This window comes from Podarcis raffonei, chromosome 13 (assembly GCF_027172205.1).
Source record: "Podarcis raffonei isolate rPodRaf1 chromosome 13, rPodRaf1.pri, whole genome shotgun sequence".
NCBI classification, from domain to species: Eukaryota; Metazoa; Chordata; class Lepidosauria; order Squamata; family Lacertidae; genus Podarcis; species Podarcis raffonei.
The window spans coordinates 41,166,392-41,186,103 of record NC_070614.1 but is presented as its reverse complement, the minus strand read 5'-3'; the positions used below and the strand labels follow the sequence as shown (position 1 = coordinate 41,186,103).

Genomic DNA, 19,712 nt, shown 5'->3' with positions numbered 1-19,712 from the left:
AATCTGATTATTATTATTATTTTTTAAAGAGCATGTTTCTGTCCCTCACCGATTGCAAAAACTTTGCTTGAAATTGTGTGGATGATGACTGTAAATTCTTGGGTGCTAGAGGTGGCTGAATAGAGCGGCTGAGAACAGGGCTCCAGAGCCCTGCGTAGCTCATTGATGAGGAAAGAGAGAGAAAATATTGCCAAATAAGAGAGCGCAAGTACGATTTATGCGGCTTGCAAAATTGGTTGTGCTATTTGACCCTGATGTGACCTTTCATGAGGAGAACCCACAGGCCTGTTTCACTATAAAAAGAATCAGTACGGCCTTATATCAGTGGGACTTGCTCCCAGGTTACTGGCTATGGGGTGGTGACCTTACACACAGTAGCTTTGTCCATAGTCCCTGGTGTCTGGAGTGATGCCTTACTGATGCAAACGGGGGGGATTTGGGGACATTTGTAGGGAGACAAGCAGAGGAGGACCATTTGCTGCCATGAGATGTAAAGGCCGTAAAAAAACGTCATCTGAAGTCATGCAGGTTCAGGTGTTGCTGTGGCTGGTAGTTTGTGTGGTGTCTAGGAACCATTATATGGAATCTGATAAAACTGACATAGAAGAACTTGAAAAGGGCCATAGCTCTCATTGTCATGGAGACATAGTACAAGGGATCCAGCAACCAGGATTTTTACTTTTTGGTACCTGATACACGCCCCCTCCAACCCCCAGTGCCTGACTGCCGGAGCCTTCTTATAGGACTACTGATCCCTGCAGACACTGCTGACTTAACTCCAGAATAAAAAGGCCTAGAGCCTTGAAAACAGGTCAGGAAAGCTAGCTTTGCATCTGAGAGTTTTCAAGATAAGGTGCTCATCTTGATCTGATGCATGTTCACTTTCTTTGAAATGAGTGGGACTGGATGCACACATTTCTGAGGCATTTGCTGGTAGCTGGGATTTCTTAGCATCTGCCCCCCCTCCTCTTAGAGATACATGCGACAGATGAGAATGGGGGGAGGCTTTCGAAGTGGGGTTCATCTCTCTCTCACACAGGGTAGCTGCTCCAGTCAGTCACCAATTCCTCAAAGAAGAAGCAAATCTTTGTCAACAGTCTTGGAGCCCAGTGACTGGGAGGTGGGGGTGTGGGGGCTGACCTCTGCCTCCCTCCTTCGCCCCAAGAGGGATATGGAATGGAGCGTTTGGAAACCAAAATTGCAAATGAAGCAGAACTTGCCCATTGCAGCAACAGCTGACAAAGGGGCGGTGTGGCGAAGAGGCCTGCTGTCATTCCATCTGCCATATAGCTCCAAGGACACTAAAAATGATACTATTGGCGTGAGACGGGGGGAGGAGAGCACCCCAGAGGATGCTCTTGTTCTTTCTCCAAGACAGGACTAGTTCCACCCAAAGAGCCAAGATGGATGTCTGCAAGGGGCGCCACGTAGACCCATCTGTGGAGGAAATGTGCAAGCCCTGCGCACTGCAAGGCCACCAGGAGGCGGTCCTGGAATGTGTGCCCTGTGAGGCTGCATTGTTGCCCCACTATATATATACAGTGGTACCTTGGGTTAAGAACTTAATTCGTTCCGGAGGGAGGTCCGTTCTTAACCTCAAACCATTCTTAACCTGAAGCACCACTTTAGCTAATCGGGCCTCCTGCTGCCGCCGGAGCACGATTTCTGTTCTCATCCTGAAGCAAAGTTCTTAACCCGAGGTACTATTTCTGGGTTAGCGGAGTCTGTAACCTGAAGCGTATGTAACCTGAGGTACTACTGTATATATATATAGTGGGGCAACTACACACACACACACACACACACAGTGGTACCTCAGGTTACAAACACTTGGGGTTACAGACTCCGCTAGCCCGGAAGTAGTACCTCAGGTTAACAGGTTAAGAACTTTACCTCAGGATGAGAACAGAAATTGTGTGGCAGCAGCGGGAGGCCCCATTAGCTAAAGTGGTACCTTAGGTTAAGAATGGTTTGAGGTTAAGAACGGACCTCCGGAACGATTTAAGTTCGTAACCAGAGGTACCACTGTGTATATAATTTTTATTAAATTTTCTGTTTTACAATTTAGAATACTCATTTAAACATCCTTAAAATATCAATGACTTCTCTTTCCATGGTTCATTTTGCATATCATAAATCCCTGCACATTTTACAAAAAACCAAACCATTTAGTATTCCACTATTACATCCATCAAAACGTGTTTACACTGTTGGATTTATCTTAATGCTGCCAATGTTTTCAAGTGTACACATTTCCTCCACCCCCCCATATATATTCAATAAACATTTTCCAGAACGTATGTTCTTCTTGTTCTTTTATTTTATATGTTAATTCTGCAAGCTGTGCACATTCCGTCAGCTTAAATTGCCATTCTTCTTTAGTTGGGATCTCGCTCGTTTTCCATTTTGGGGCTAATGAAACAGGGGCCGGAGTAGTGGCAGACATAAACAACCTTTTTTGACACCCGGAAATTCCGCCTTTTTGTTGCCCCACTTTAAACGGTCATGGCTTCCCTCAGATAATCCTGGGAGCTGTCGTTTGCTCAGGGCACTGAGAGTTGTTAGGAGGCCTGCTATTCCTCTTAAAGGTAAAGATAAAGGGACCCCTGACCATTAGGTCCAGTCGCGAATGACTCTGGGGTTGCGGCGCTCATCTGGCTTTATTGGCCGAGGGAGCTGGCGTACAGCTTCCGGGTCATGTGGCCAGCATGACTAAGTCGCTTCTGGCGAACCAGAGCAGCACACGGAAATGCCATTTACCTTCCCGCCGAAGTGGTACCTATTTATCTACATGCACTTTGATGTGCTTTTGAACTGCTAGGTTGGCAGGAGCAGGGACTGAGCAATGGGAGCTCACCCTGTCGTGGGGATTTGAACTGCCGACCTCCTGATTGGCAAGTCGTGGGCTCTGTGGTTTAACCCACAGCGCCACCCGTGTCCCTCCTATTTCTCTTACCCTGCTACAATTCCCAGAATCCCCTGGGAAGAGGGACTGAGAAGGCGTGCCACAAATGTTCTCTCTTGTGGCTCCAGGGGGTCCGTTGAGCAGTTGTGGTGAGCGAGTTCTCTATCAGGGGTTCTCTTATTCGGGGTTCTTCCCGAGGGTTCCCCAGAGCAGGGATGCACACAGAGAGCACCAGGTCTCGAACGGCTCCAGTGTTATGGCACGGCCGAATACTGCCCCTTAGTGGCACGGTTTGGCCAGTGTCTGGCTGCTTCCAGGTTCAGCATTGGTCTGTCATCGTTCCCAGGAGAAGAGTTTGCATTTCTTGTCCGCTCTCCGAGAACAGAGGAGAAACGCAACTGGTCCAGGAAGCCCTGCGTTGGTTTTGGGAGGGGAGGCGAAAGGGGAAATGGCTCAAAGGCCGTCAATAAGGCATAGTCAGAGACAAATGCTAGGTCAACTCTGGCTGGACATCAAGTAATCTGCGCGCTGCCAAATGTTATAGGGTGGGGAGTGCCATCTGTCTCTTAGCATTTTCCCCACCCACACAGGAAACTGCAGGAGTCCTGACATTTGGAATATTTAACTAGGACATATTGGGTGGATATCCACACTATTTTTGTGGAATGTAGCCTGAAAGAACATGGATTCCTGGAGATCTTGGTTTTTATTAATTACCTTCAAATAAATCCAGTTTCTAGACCTCATGAGCAAGGACGCTGAGTTTGCAATAAAAACCCACCCTATGGAGGAGGGCTTGCCCCTTGGGTTATTTGCCTCTCCTCACGTAGCCTCCAGCCTTCAACAGATTATTATTTGGTTGCTCCCCCCCCCCATAAAAGTGATTAGGGATGAAATATGATCACCCCACAGCTGAAATAGTTGGAAATGGGTGCCTGTTGTACCTGCTGAAAGTTCCTTCTTAGAAAATGTGTCTAGTGGGCTGAGTCAGGCCCACTGTGGCCCTAATCCAGACCACAATGAATGTGCCCTAGAGCAGACCCAGCTGGCAAGGAAACTGTCTACATCCCAAAGGAAACATTTCCATTCCCGACATCCAGTGTGACAGATGTGGGGAACCTTTGGCCCTGCAGGTGTTGGTGGACTACAACTCCCGTCAGCCCCAGCAAGGTTGGACCAATGGCCAGGGATGATGGGAACTGTAGTCCATCAACACCTGGAGGGTCAAAGGTTCCCCATACCTGCAATAGAAGCTGATGGGATTTCATGTTTATTTTATTTTCCTAACTCCATATAAAGATTTAAGAGGGGGCATACGTAACCATCCTTCCACTGCTGGGATCCTGGGCTATACTTGAACCTCACCCACCCCCAATTCTTCAACAATGTTGCAAAGTGAGGAATAGAGAAATGTTTTAAAAGGTTTCTCAGGGTACAGGATCATGCACTGGGGAGATACCATTCATGTGCCTTAGAAGCTCTTTACAAAACTCCATCCTTGTTTATCCTTCCTGTTTCCCATATGGAGAGCTGATCATTCTTGCTTCATACTTAATGTGAAAAAAGAAGAAAATATTAGGCGATAAATATTTTGTAGTGTGTAGCAACAATCCAACAGCCATTGGCAAGATGATTTAGAACGGGAGGTCGCCTCTAGGGCGTAACTTAGCCCAGCTGCCCGGAGGAAGGAAACATGCAGTCAGTGTTGACAAGAGGAATCGTGTTCGAATCCTCCCTTGTGCCTCTGCCTCATCCTCCCCCCCCCCCAAGGGAAGGGGGGTAGGTGTGCCTTTGCTCGGGAGCTCAAATCTGCACCGGGAGGCCTATTACTCATCTAGCCTCCCCCTGCAGCAAAGAGATGACACAGCCCCACCCAGGCTCCTTCTGCTCCCTGCAGAGGAGAGAGAACAGATTGCCTTGCGCTCCCTCGTTTTGTGTCTAAGAAGAGAGGTTAACTAAGGTTGCCTGCTTGCCAGGAAACAAACAAACAAACAAAAAACAGCTGCCCTGGTCTGCTCCCGAATTTTTCTAACCTCCCAAAATCGGCAGGTGAAGCTGGTCATGACGACATGGAGACAACGGCTCACATCTGGGCACAGATGCAGATCGCGTTGCTGTTAAGGGGAGAGCTCTGGGGCTGGCTGAAAAGTCAAGGCTTGGGGTGGATTTGGAAACCATGTATGGACCGCTCCATCCCTGATGGAGGTTGCTGTGGGTAGCACAGGCTCCAGGTTTTATTGGGGTGAGTGGGCGGGAGGCTATTAAAGCAGGATGCTCTCAGTAAGACCCTCTCTCCGATTACCCTTGGCACTGTCAAAACACTGTCAAAAATTGCCATCTTTCTTTGGAGTGCAAGGCAAGCACAGGAGGCTGGTCTATCTTGACACGACTGCCTGCTGATTCCATGCTTGAGGGGTTGGGGTACCAGGGCTGAGAGGAGGCCCCAGGACTCAGCAGTGGGGGCCCTGCAGTCCTGAATTTGGAAACCAGGCCCCTGTTGTTACTGACACTAGATAGCTCAGTTGGTTAAGGCATGGTGCTGATAATGCCAAGGTTGCAGGTTCGATTCCTGTATGGGACAGCTGCATATTGATCCTCAGGGTACCTTCCAATTCTGTGATTCTACATTGATGCTTTCTGGAAAGTCCTGTCACTTTCCCCATGGAAAAATCACTCTTTACTGCTGAATCGGAGCAAACATCAACCGGGTTTTCCAGAGATTGATGTTTGCTCCGATTCAGCAGTAAAGAGCAGGTTTTCCCAGGTAAAGCAATGGGGCAAATGGAAAACCGGTCTGATCCATGCTTTGCTGCTTCTCACCGAACCGTCCTGTTTGCTCATGAGGTGCCAAGGTTTTGGATTCATTCTCTATCCCATCTTGTACCAGTTTTTCAAAAACTTATCACCCTCATTATCTCCTGGACACTAGGGTGGTCAACTGCCCAGAAAAAAGCCCTGTCTTGCTGTTATGTCTAAAAGCAGTAACCTTGCCCACAAAAAAAACCCTGACAGTTAGCATTAACCCCTGCTTACAGCTGCACATTTGATCTGGGGAAGAGAACCATACTGTCCCCGACACAGCAACGGGAGTTGATTTCGAAGTTGGCAACCTTTGCCAGCTGCCTATTACTGGAAGGCTGCTATCTTTAAAGCAACTCCTATATAATTCAGCCTTTCCCAAGTTAAAGCGCTAACAGGAAGTTTAAATAAAATCTCTTTTATGAAGAAGGCAGCCACAACAGCTCCTCATGCCCCCAGAGGGTGGTGTGTGTGCTTGTATGTGTACCAAACAGTTTGAGGATTTTTTCCCTTCTTCTGCTGCTGTTTGTGTTTTGATTTGCAGCTCTAATTCACTGCCGGCCACCAGAGGGCAGCAGGACATTATTGACTGCAAAAACCACTACATTAAGAAACTATGCTTCCAGGCAGCCTAAAAATAAAATCAAGACGGAAAGGAGGGAGGGAGGGGAGAGAGGGCGGGGGAGAAGAAGCAAGAGAATATTTTTAAAGTACGTTTATTAAAGCCAGAGGGCAGTAGGTCAGGATATATGGGAACAGACAGAGCGCTGCGTGAATGTGATATCGTGTAAGGAAGGAGCGGTCAGAATGAGAGTCGGCGGCTCAGGATGTTGGGGGCCGGGCTCACCGTTTGACAGCTTGTATAACTGTCTGGAGCGCTGGCCAGGGAGGGAGCATTCGCCCGCCAGCTGCTGCACCTGCCCCTCTCTCTCTTTATTATTATTTGCGTTTGTTTGCATCTTGGGGGTTTAAGATGCAGGAAGGAAAACAGCCATAATCTATTGCAGGCATGTCCAACAGGTAGATCGTGATCTACCAGTAGATCACTGGACGTCTGCGGTAGATCACTGGTAGATCATTGGCTCTCTCCAAAGAAGCTGAACAACTGTGGCTCCCCTAAAAGAAGCTCACCATTTTACCTCCTCCCTGAAAAAACTCAACAATTTTGACCCAAACCCCCAAAAAGGGGGTAGATCACTGCCAGTTTTTAGTTCTGTGAGTAAATCGCAGTCTCTTGGGAGTTGGCCACCCCTGATCTATTGAAATGCAGCAGCCATTCAGAAGAGCGCTTGGCTGACCTTTTCCCCATTTGCTTTCTTTTAGCAAGGGTTTGTTTTCTTCTGTTCTTCAAGGGCCCCAAATTCCTCTTCTCTCTGACAGTGAGAAGCACGTCGCTCCCCCCTGCAGGACCTGTGCTAAGGTCCTGGGGTCGGGGTATTGTGCTGTAGGCGTTGGGTCATGGGAAGAGTTGCCACGTTTCCGACTTCCACCCCAGCAGGGTCCCTGTGCCTTTATAATCTTGTGTGTGGCAGGCAGACAACCAACAGGTGAAGCCCTTCAAACTGCTGTGTCCCCATGCTGGGGGAAAGCGCCACACCCTGAATGGCTATTTGTTGCAGGAAGGCTCAAGGCCTAAAAGGCCGAAAATGGATGCGTTCATCCCTGGCTTTGTGAAGTAGACAAGGGGAACCTGTGGCCCTCACAAGGAGAACATCTACATTGCAAACACTTCTTGGTTTGACACCAGTTTCAGCCTGTGCCTCTACTAGCTAGAAGGCAAATGGGGAGGAAGGAGGTGAAGAGAGATTGCATTTCACAAAAGCAGGCAAAGCAAAATACAGTGGTACCTCGGGTTAAGTACTTAATTCGTTCCAGAGGTCCGTTCTTAACCTGAAACTGTTCTTAACCTGAATCACCACTTTAGCTAATGAGGCCTCCTGCTGCCGCCGTGCCGCCAGAGCACGATTTCTGTTCTCATCCTGAAGCAAAGTTCTTAACCCGAGGTATTATTTCTGGGTTAGCGGAGTCTGTAACCTGAAGCATCTGTAACCTGAAGCGTATGTAACCCAAGGTACCACTGTAGTGGTTTGCAAACCACTAAGGTCTCCCCTTTCTCTTTGCAGAGACATTCGCTCCGTGTATAAAATTTCACTTTTTCTCTGTCTCCCCGCAAAGCCAATGGAGATGTGATAGGCCTGTACAATATTAGGGGGCTGCTGTGCCCCAGAGAACAGAGGGCAGAGGTTCAGAAGAGGAGCACCCCAGTCTCTTGGCAGTCACTGAGTGGCTTGGCAAACCAGCCAGCAGAAATGCCATTATCTAATCGGATTGTGTGCTAATCGGGTAGGGTGGATAATCCTGGATCGTTAAAGGGAAATCTCGTTAGAACAATCCCATTTCGAATGCTCGGTAAGCCCGCTGTGCGATAACAGCTGGGAAGGCCTAAGCAATCCCCAGTGCTGAGCAACGGCCTCTGCCTCCTCTGAGATTGCGCTCGGAGGCCTTACCTAGATGGGGAAAATATTACAAATTTCCCTTAAGACAGAGTTGAGGAACCTGTGGTCCTCTCCAGCCGTCATTGGACTCCACTGTCCATCAGTCACGGCAAATATGGCCAATGGTCAGAGACGACGGGAAGCTCTGTGTCAAAAGCGAGGAAGTGGGTTGTTAGAGGAAAGAAAAGTCGTGTTACTTCAACAATAAAACACAAGAATGAAAATGAAAAGAGGGCAAGAAAAATATTCCTTTGGGGAGGTGTATGTGTGCACGCTAGGGTCCTTGGAGGAGCAGATCAGTCATTGTTGCTTTTTATTATATCTTTTAAACAACTGCACGTGAACAGAAACTATTAAAAATATATATCAAGAAATGAAGGTGATAAAACTATTGAAGGCATCAGAATGTTATAATCCGAGAGGTTTTGAAGCAGGGAGACTTATGAGGAATGGAAGAGGCTTTTAATAATTGAATGATATTCCTGCCACTACAGCTTTGCGCCTCGGTAGAGTTATTGAAAAGCCAGCCATTTGTTTTCAGTCTGGTGAGTTGAAAACGAACAAGGCGGAGGAAGATATTAAAAGGGGGAAGGAGGGAAGGAGGGGGGCAAGCAGGCAAGTGGCTGGGTATCTGTTGGGTCACTGAAACTAGCCAGTCCTCAGCCAAAGAGCAGCTGTTGCTGTTGGGATCTGAGAAAGATGGCGAGGGAATATTTTTTCGGAGCAGCGGAGAGAGGGGAAGCCGTGTCTTTCTGCAGATTTTCCTCCCAGGGTTGCTGAGGGGAAAGGTGGGATGTAGAGGGCACCCCTATCCCAGGCAAGAAAAGAAAGCAAGTCTCTAGTCCTCATAGAACAAAAGTTATGAAGCAGAAATTGCCTTCACCATCATGGCTATAGCTTTGCGAGAGATGAGCCTGCTCCCGCCTTTCAGTGCTTTTAGCCAATGAGAGGAATCAGGGCTGTGATTGACGAGTCCTAGAGAAGAACATAGAGCCCAACAGAAAACTTTAAAATGGTCCCAGAACTCCAGGCATCGAAAAATTAATTTTCTGGTTAATTCTGAAGCCATCTTGGGGTCTTACTTGATGCGTGCATCACTCTAGGTTTTTTCATCTGGATTCATACAATGGAGGACTCCCTGGGGCATTTTGAAGCTGTTTTCTGAGTAAAAGGTAAAGGTAAAGGACCCCTGACAGTTAAGTCCAGTCGTGAACGACTCTGGGGTTGTGGCACTCATCTCGCTTTACTAGCCGAGGGAGCCGATGTTTGTCCGCAGACAGTTTTTCCGGGTCATGTGGCCAGCATGACTAAGGTGCTTCTGGAGAACCAGAGCAGATCATGGAAATACCGTTTACCTTCCCACCAGAGTGGTACTGTTAAGTTGTGGGTGAACATATCAGACGACACAGCGATTCTTCAAACAGCTCTTGTTTATTCACAGGCCAGGACAGAACTGAACTGAAGGGCTCAGTCAGCCTGTTTATATAGAGCTCCAGTACCATGTTACTGTAACAACTTTCTAAAACTATCCAATCACTGAACGTCACTTTCGATCCTTCATTTGCATAACTATCTACAGTATCCCCCTGCTGGCCCAGGGTGAGAACATAACAGGTACCTATTTATCTACTTGCACTTTGATGTGCTTTTGAACTGCTAGGTTGGCAGGAGCAGGGACCGAGCAATGGGAGCTCACCCCGTCGTGAAGATTCAAACCGCTGACCTTCTGATCGGCAAGCCCTAGGCTCAGTGGTTTAGACCACAGCGTCACCCGCGTCCCATTTTCTGAGTATGGAAGCCTTAAACAAATTGCACTGCAAATGCAGATAACACATCCATGCAAATCTTATGCAGGCTTCTGTCCGACTAGGTCAAGGGGCAGGGGGCCCAACCAAAATACAGTGTACCAGGCCCAGAAAGTCCTGAGGGCAGACGTGCTTCATCTCCTTCAATTTGGGGGCTGCTTCCACCCTCCCTATCAAGATCATTGATGTCCCAGGATGCAGAAGTGTCCAAGCCTGGCTTCTGACGCTGATCTGCATAATTGCTCTGATTTCTGAATAAATTTATCCTGCCCTTTCCACTGTCTTGCATAACATGGATTATACTTGTGGCCGTCATGGGAGCAGGAAGGAAGTATTCAAGGCACAGAAGCTCCAACGCAGCAGCCCACGGGGGAAACTGCTTCCTGAGCCCTCCTACTAATTTTCTCGCTTCTGAGATTTCAAGCAAGTGTCACTCTCCCGTTTTTGAGCACATGAGGGCTAGATACTTGCCAAAAGCAGATCTTCTTAGGCACCCATGCAAAAGGAGAATGGATCCAACCATTCCTTTCCAGCCAAGGTCAACAGTGGAGCCAGGCACCTTTTCGAATTATAACTCTCTCCACTGCATCGGAAAACCAGGACTGCACATCTGCCCCATTGTTCAGAGTCGGCCGCATGTAGGACTCCCAAGCTTTTGCCCTCCGTTTCCCCTTCCTGGTTCTCATTCTCTCTTCCCCTCCAGTTCACTCTGGCTGGCAGGACGCTTCTCCAAGCATAGCTTGGCTTTCGTGGAGAAGCCCTGAAAGACGGCTCACCTTGGGCCAATAGAGCAAGGCACTTTATCCCATGACCCTCTTTTGCAGTTAGAGTGCAGGTGAAGAATCAGGGAGGACCTGCGTTCAAATCCCCACATAGCCCTGTAGGCCAGTTTGCAATCTCTCTGCCTAAGTTACCTCACAGGGTTGTGTGGGGATTAAAAAAAGGGAAAGACAGACCACACATGCTTTCCTGGGCTCTTTGGAGGACGGCAAGATTGGGGGGGGGGGGAGAGAATATGTCTCAGTTTGAGCTTTGTTTGGGAAAGAGACTGCTGCTGCCTAGGTGACAGTGTCATGAAGGAGGCTGGTGGCAGCTGTCAAAACCCCTTTTCTGCTAGAAATGAGCTTCTTTTGAAGAGGTGAGGGCCTGCCCAATTTGCATTGCTCTCAGCCAGGCTGAGGAGGAAGGCATCGGCATAATCTGAGCCCGGGACAGCGGCGTGTGGAGACCGAACTGAATTTCTAAATAAACAAATTAGTGCTGTTTTGCATATTTTTTATCCTGTGATGCCGCTCTTAAATATTATTTGGCATGAGAAGCAGCTCTAGCTATATCACGGCACCATGTGAAAACAGATTTTGCTACCATCACAAAGATTTATTTGTGAATGGAGAAGAATTGTGTCTCCTCCTCGCAGCCTCATTTCCCCTCCTCCACGGAGCAAGGGGCTGCGACTGAGAAAATGGCCTGTGTCCTATGCGTTTGTCCCTTCAAGGTTTCCAGAGCAGTTCAGCAGCCCTTACATTGTGATACCCCGGTCAACTGCTTCCAGGGCCTGCTGGCTTATGACAGGCCTGTCTGGCAAGGGGCTCTTGCATGTAACTTGCACCTCAGCGCAAGAGGCCATGCCTTTCACTTTGAAGGGTTGGTTCTTCCCTGGCCTATTCTCTGTGTTTCAAGTCCTCGATGACTTGACCCCCAAATATCAGAAAGGCTACCTCCTTCCCTACTTGTCCCTTCCAGGTGTTAAGAATGGCACAGGGGGCCTTCTTGGTAGTTTTGCCTCCTCCAGGAGTATAAGAGGGAGGGAGGGTGTCCCTGAAGAGAGCATTATTTGTGGAAGCCCCTAAGTTGTGGACTTTCCTTCCCTGCAGAGGCATGTGTGACTTCATGACTATACAGCTCACTGTACGCTGGCCTTTGAACGTCTGGAATGTATGTTTTCAGGACCCAGCCTATTCTTGCATACCCATCAACTGCCCCAGAAAAGCTGGGACATCTCGTTTCCCCCTACAATTTTGGCACCTTGTTCTCATGCAATTTCGGGTCAAGATCTCAACACGCACACCCCAAAGTGTTTTTCCAGGTCTATAATGTTGCACAGCGTGCCAAAATACGTATTTTAGGGGCACCGTTCCCCCAAAAAGTGTTTTTTCTGGCCGTAATGGGGAAGTGCTAGAAAGACCATTCCCCGCCCAAGTCTCACAGAAAACTTGCTGTGGGTCAGGGTCAATGACACGGGGGCTAGATGGACAAAAAAACCTCTTAACCATGAAGCAGTGGGCAAAACTCCTCATTGATATGCCATGTATTCAACTGGATTCACTATGAGGGCTTCAGCTTTGCCGGTCACATGTTTTGAGAGGTGTGCACAACTTCCCTTGAAAGTCACGTGACCTCCAACTTGAGTGGCCATCAGCTTTCCTGGCAAAACCCAAGTCCGATCTGCACAGAATTAAAACCTCGGAACAAGGAGAGAGATAGAGGGGGAGAGAGAGAAGTGGATGGTTTAAGACACACAGAAAGACACAAGGCAGGCAAAAGGTGATACCTTTTTATTAGACCAACTTCCGTTGGCGAGAGCGTGCAAAGCCGTCGAGCATTTGGAAAGGTTTAGCATTTAGTCACTGGCTTTAACTAAGCACATTCGGACAGACATTGAAAAAAACCAAAAACAAAAAAAACAAAAAAGACGAAATCAAATCATTATCTCTTCTTAAAAATGAAAAGGACTGTTTGTTGTTGTCTTTTTTTTTGGAAAAGGAAAAAAAGACGAAGTAGTCATAGAGCCACACGAACAAATTCGGAAAGAAATCTGGAAAGAAACTTCCCCAGAATAAAAAACACTCAAACCCTCCGAAGTCAGCCAGTTAAAGCGCATTCAGAACAAAACAAACACAACTTTTTCCACGAAAAAACGGGGGTGGGGGGGAGAGAGAGGGGGAGGAAGGGAAGGGCACCCGTCACGCACAGCAGCTGGTATTTACACACGGAGGCGGGGAAGGAACTATAGAGTGGAGAAAAAATATTCTTGAAAAAGAGGAGGAGGAGGAGGAAGCTAGGAGGTGAGATGGGGAGATGAGTCCTTTGAACCAATTTGGGCCCTGAATCTAGCCAAGATTCACACGGCAACCTAACCTTGCTTTCTTTCCTTGTCGATCTCTCATTCCACAGCATGCCAGGGTTGGCTGTGGGTGCATGAGCCCTGAGACAGACATGGAGCCATGCTCTGCTCTCACACCTGCCTGCATGCATGTCGCCTGGAGTCAGGGACTCCCACCTCTAAAACCCCCAGGATTATTTCACCTCTCAATTTTTTTTAAATTTTTTTTTTTGAGCAGTGGGCACATGTGTCATTCCCTCGTTGGGGGGGGGGAGGAGGAGGAGAAATGCTTCCTTTCAACCCTGTTTGAAAGCATTTTCACCTTTATTTTTATTGGCCAGCAATTGCGAAACAAAATGAAATAACGTCATTAAAAAATGATAATATGAAGATGGGTGAATTCTGCTGGTCACTCTCAGATGCGCATCTTAAGGCAGCTTTCGGCAACGTAGTGACTTCCAGATGGCTTGGACCAGCCAGTATTTTCATCATGTGTGCTGTAGTCCAAAACATATGGAAGGCACCAGGTTAGCGAAGACTGTTCAAGGGGAAGGTATCAACTGCGAGTTTCACGCTAGCTTAACTGCCATGCCTTGACTACTAAGGAATCTTGGGAACTGTAAGGCAGACGTCCTCTGCATGTTGCTGATGCACAACTTCCAACAATGCTGTAGCCAATGGGAGTTGCAGTTCAGCAACACCATCAAACTAGAATTCCCCAAACTACAGTTCTTTGCATGGAAGGCATAGCTGTTAGACTGGTTTGAAACCAGCTTAAGGTCACAGCACAGAAGCGTCTAAAGCAAAAGATGAGAAAAATCTTGCAAGCAGAAGAGAAGGGCAAGCTAAAAATCCAGAAAATGGGATAGCCTAACTGCGTCCCCAGCAGACTGGTTGAATTAAGAGGAGACAATCAGCTACCCACAGGACCAGGAGGGAATCGGGTCTATGGGCCAATAATTCTAAGATGACATTATCACATCGTTGCCATTGCCAGGAAAGTGGGGAAGGGAGGTGTCTCTTCCCCCTGCACAGGACGAAAAGGAAACACCCCAATTTGCATTAAGGTCTCCTTCCATTTTCACCAGGAAACGCTCCACAGGGAGCGATGGAAGCTGCAAGCGCTGTTTGTGATGACTGGGGGACCATGAAATTGGGGTGGAAGCCACTGTGAGGCTGTCTGACCTGTGTCCTGCCGAAATGAATGGGGGCTGCGTGAGAGCGCATCGCCTTGCGCAACCTTCGCTCACTTCGGTGGGGCATGGCTGTGACAACCTCCCAGGGGATGGCACCCTCAAACACTTGTTCTTAAACAGAGCCGAGTCTTGCTAAGGGCTTTTGCAAAGGCCCCCGAAGGTTGACAGAGCTGGGTTTCCCACTTCAAGTTAAGCAACTGTGTAAATCTTTGGGTGATCAGGGGCTGGCGAGCCCTTCTGACTCCTTGAAAGCACCACGTGAGAGGAGGAGGCGGGGGGAGGAGGGGGAAATTATATTTTAAATAGGAAAATGGAGATATATATAGATATATATATATTTCTTTTGTAGAAAAATAAATAAATATTCCCCCCTTTTCTTTTGGACCAAGGAAGCTCTTTCAGCAGGATAAAAATCGTAAAGGAAGCAGGAATGGATAGTTTCTCACTCACTGGCAAAAGCGCCAACAAATCTGACGAGTTTCCAACTGGGGATTATATTCCTTTTAACAAACCACCAGCAAGTTGCCTCCTAGCCCCTCGCTCCCCGAATCAAAAGCCTGCTGGGATACATGTATTTCTATGGTATTTGGAGACAGTCCCTGACTTGGAATGATGGTCTTTGGGTTGGCAAAATTCTAGTCCTGGGTTGCCTCTACCTGCATTCAGTATTGTACTAACATGTGAACAAGCCTAAAGTCACTAGATATGGGGGTTGCGATGTTATGGAAATAGGAAGATTTACGTACAAGGATGCCAGAGAACTCATTGCAAAGGGAAAAGACAAAGAAGCTCGTTTGCTGAGAAAATGCAGGCTTATCTTTTAGCTTTTAGGGTGGTAGACTCTCCTTCACCGGAGGTTTATAAGCGGAAGTTGGATGGTCCATCTCTCAGGGATTATTTAAACTGTGATTAAACAGGGGTTGGACTAGATGACCCCTGGCGTTCCTTCCATCACCACAAATCTATGATTCTAAGATGCCAATATTGTTAGTTCCTTTTGAAAGATACCTCATGTGGTTTATTTGGAGAGGTTTATTTGCGGGGGGAGGACTCTGGCATCAAACCATCCGGCTGCTATGGGGAACCGTGGAGTCTGGACCGCATTATCAAAGTCACAACGGCGTTGGGCTAGTTGCTGCCTCTCAGCCTGACCTACCTCACAGGGTTGTTGTGGGGATTCAATGGGGAGAGGGAGAACCATGTAGGGCAACTCGAGCTCCTTGCAGAAAAAAGGTGGGATAGAAATGCAATACAGTCATACCTCGGGTTACAGACGCTTCAGGTTGGGTTTTTTCGGGTTACGGACGCTCTGAAACCCAGAAGTACCGGAACGGGTTACTTCTGGGTTTCGGAGGTCGCGCATGCGCAGAAGTGCTACATTGCGCTTTGCACATGCTCAGAAGCGCTGAATCGCAACCCACGCGTGTGCAGATGCGCTGCCGCGGGTTGCGAACGTGCATCCCGCACAGATCACATTTGCAACCCGAGTGTCCACTGTAAATAAATAAATAAGAAATAATTAAAAGGGGGGAGGCCCAAGGTTAACAGATCCCACCAGGCGTGTCTCTAGAAGTGGCAGGGTGGGGGAGAGCCAATCTCCTTTTCACATTTGTTTTTATTTCTCCAGATGTGGAAACTCTGATGGGTAAGGAGCTTTTGCGAGTGTTCTCTGCGCATAGATTCCTTTGCAAAACGTGGAAGAGGTCTCCTGCGCTGCAACGAACAGGGAGCCCCATGTATGGAAGAGATTCATCCCTGCACCACACCATGCGTGGATCTCCGAGAGGACTATTAGCTGACCGCCAATCAGATGAACTCCCTCAATCCAAAATCAAATGAAAAACAAAGAAACAAGGAACAGGAAAGAGAGGTGACGAAACATTTGTCCCTTAAAAGGATGCTCAGTAACGGCATGGTTTTTATGGGGCAAAGAGGGAAATAGTTTTCTTTTCTCTCTCTTATTTTTTTTCTGTTTGTAAAATGAGTTGATTGGTGAAATGAGGGGAAAGAATGTATGCCGAGAGTTTGTCCCCCTCTTTTGTGGGTTGGTGGTTTTTTATTTTTATTTTTTAATACCACAGAAGTTCAGCGAAGAAAGCAGAGGGGAATAAAATAGTCAGGGAAAAGAAGGATATGTCAATGGGAAATAAAGAATGATATTTTCTTGGAAAAAAGGAAGTTTTTTTAAAAGTTGTTGTTTCTTAGCAAATACGCCACAGACTACAATAAACCGCCTACATTGAAACAATACACAGATCAATACCCAAAATGGAAAGTCAAGGGGTTTTCGACACGTTCGTAGGGTTTGTCTTTTTATCTTTGCGTCGTCGTATCTTTTTTTTCCAAACAGTTTTTTGTTGGTTTGTGTGTTATATTGGAATTTTTTTGTAAAAAAGATCAAAAAATCTAAGTTTTCTTTGTTCTTTTTTCTGGATTTTGATCTCTTTTTATGCAGAGATGACATGATGAAGGCTTTATAAAGAGAAAATAAGGAATGTATGTCTGTATTTACACAGAGAAAACACAGTACTGTACAAATATACTCTGGAGTTTAGACTGCATTTACCCCCAAACAAAGGTCTCCTTTAAACACATTTAAACAATGAAATAAAAGCACCCCATGGCAAATGGATAGATTAACCCTGAATGTAAAGGATGATTCTTTGAAGAGACCAAGGCATTCTCACCCTCAAAGAGCAAATAAATCCAGCCTCCCAACAGAACACGAAAAATGCAGTTCACACAAGTATAAGCAGCTTTTCAGGGCAAACCATGTGTGGACTACATCTCCCACCATGCACTGCACACTTAATTTGGGCCAGTCCCGCCTACCGTAATTTCTCTAATAGATGAACCCTAGATATTGAATGGAAACTTTTTGGGCTTGCTTGAGGGTAATTACAGTTCCGTTCACATTTTTAATGTGTGTGTGTGTTTGAGTTGAACTGTGTCGGAGTGTGTTTGTGTGTTTTCGTGTGTGTGTGTGTGTGTGTGTGTGTGTTTGTATATACACACACACAAAAAGATGAGCAGCACACCCACACTGGTAAGTCAGACCTATTTGTTCGATTTGCACGCTTGTGACACACACATTAATATACTGATATAGCTTAGCGGCTGAATTTGCAATGGCTTTTAGATATCCCAACACAATTCAGACCCTGAGCCACTTTGGAGTTAGGATCATGGCAGCCAGTTTCCAACTGGGCTTTCTTGCCTGCTCAGCGATATGGGGGTGGGGAGCGGTGGGGGGTAAACAGATTGCCTCTAAATGCACACATTAGAAACCCATTGCATAGCAAAAACGTGGCCTATACCAGTATATACATAAATGTTATCTCTAGCTCTCCACGATATAATACAGATAAATGGTTCTCAAATTGCCAGCGAGCTACAGCAATGGAACTTCTCCCAAAGGAAGCCAAGGAAAAGACAAAGTTTCCAATTGCCCTCGGAGAAATGTATAGCCGAGATGAGTTTTGAAGGCAGTGTTAATCCTCAGTATTGGCAGCCAACCCAAGGGACAGGGCATGTGATCTGTGGTTTTGTTGAGGGCAGAGAGGGGAGGGGAGAGGCGGTGGGCCTCCCTCCAGCCTCCTGGCCCAATCGAAGGGAGTCACAGAAGGGATTTCATCTCCCTCAGCAACTGTTTGCCCTTTCCTTGGTAGACTCACCTTGCACTTTGAGAACCAATCGCACACGCACACACACAAATGAATAGTTATAGCGCGTAGTATTTAGGCACATTAAAAGCTGGACACAGGCATCAACAGTGTCACGTATGCATGTTAAGCATACTTTGTCATGCCAACAACACGTAACAGACATTTGCCACACTCTGTACTCCAGTTACGTCCCCGCAAGGTCTCGTAAGCATCCTGCGAATGTGAGGATTGTGTTAACCCTGGGTGATTTCTCTTCAGAGTCAAGCTTCGCGATCAGCAGACCTAACGCACTGCTTCGAGCTGCAGGTGGAGGGTGGGCTGTTTGAATGCTTGCTCAAGTACAATATAACTTCCCTCCCTACGCAGAACAAACATATGCCAGGATGGGATTTATAAAGTACAGTACACGGAAGGGCTCAAGCGCCTGGTCCTCTGCCTGCTGTCTGAAGTCATGTGGGTTCAGCACCAGGAGATAAGTCACACAGATCTGCTGACTGCACAGCTCAGCTCTAAACAGAATAACTAATAGCGGCATTTTACGGTGATGGGGGTCTGCTTCTCCATTTTTGCTGAAGCTAAGGATGGGCAAACCCGTCAATTTCAGTTCCTCTCCATTTCTCATTCCCACCAGTTCTCCACATTTCAGTTTGCAATGGGGGGGGGGAGGGAGGAGAAGGCTTCATGAAGAGTTGGAGAGCATCATTACAAAATTCGGAGAAGGGCAAATTTCAAATTGTTTCGGGAAGCATGAATTGGGTTGATTCTCGTCTAAATGTAAGCCAAATTACTAAAGGATCAGTGAATTCCCAGTGCATGGTTAGATCAATGTTTGCATTTCCTAGCTACCCTTTGATTCACTTAATCAGGGTAGTAAAAATAACATAAAAAGATGATGGGTTCCCCCAGTTTCCTCTTGTAAATCTGTGCATTGTACTTCTAATGCAGGTTTCATTTGCAAATAAAGTTTAGAATCACTACCCTATTAAGCCGTATTTGAAAGATCATTCTTTGCTCTTATATAACTGCATTCATTGTTTGTTAATTCTCCATTAATGGTGTGAACTAATCCACACTGAGTGATCGTGTGAACCCCCTGATCTGACACAAATTTGGTGGTGCTTTAAAAGAAAGAAAGAAAAGTTGCCCATAGAATCTTCCTATAAAGTCTGACAGCAAGGATGCCATATATATGAGGATACTTATACCTAGATCTCAAACCCCCTTACTCTGGAGCAACCTTTACCCAAATCCCCGCTGAAGTTTAAGGATCTCCTCCTTCTGGAGTAAGCAGGGCAAAGGACTGCCAGTGATCACATGCGGAAAACCAGAAACGTACAGAGTATAACACACAGGCACACCCACACATATGCAAACACACATCACATACTGCTTGAAGTATACAACAAGCGTGTGTTTATATATGTTTACCTATATCCTCATCAGCTCCATTGTATATAGGTACAAAAAAACCTCCACACTGAACAAATGCTGAACATATCTACATACAGATATGTATTCACACACACACACACACACACACACACTTTATAAAATCAGAATCAAAGGTGACGGAAGAAATAGCAGATGCGTGAATGGGTAAGGGAAATGAGAGTTTGGAGGTGGGGGGAAATCACCGTTACCCACCCCAGTGGGAAAGTAGTATGAAGGACCCTTTTGTTTAAGAGAGTGAACCCTGGGGAAAAGAATTGCAGGTGGAACTGGGCGGGGCCTAACTGGATAGGAT

The 19,712-nt window shown here is 46.9% G+C and overlaps 1 protein-coding gene across 1 annotated transcript in view; it reads right to left on the bottom strand.

Annotated features, from left to right (window-relative positions):
• Positions 1-16,539: 16,539 nt before the first annotated feature.
• The window catches only part of STX1B (syntaxin 1B), a 62,422-nt gene continuing 59,249 nt past the window's right edge, over positions 16,540-19,712 (bottom strand). Inside the window, exon 10 of the mRNA XM_053360735.1 lies at positions 16,540-16,775. Coding sequence (XP_053216710.1) covers positions 16,710-16,775 — 66 coding nt within the window. The 3' untranslated portion in view covers positions 16,540-16,709. The remainder of the gene's footprint in view (positions 16,776-19,712) is intronic.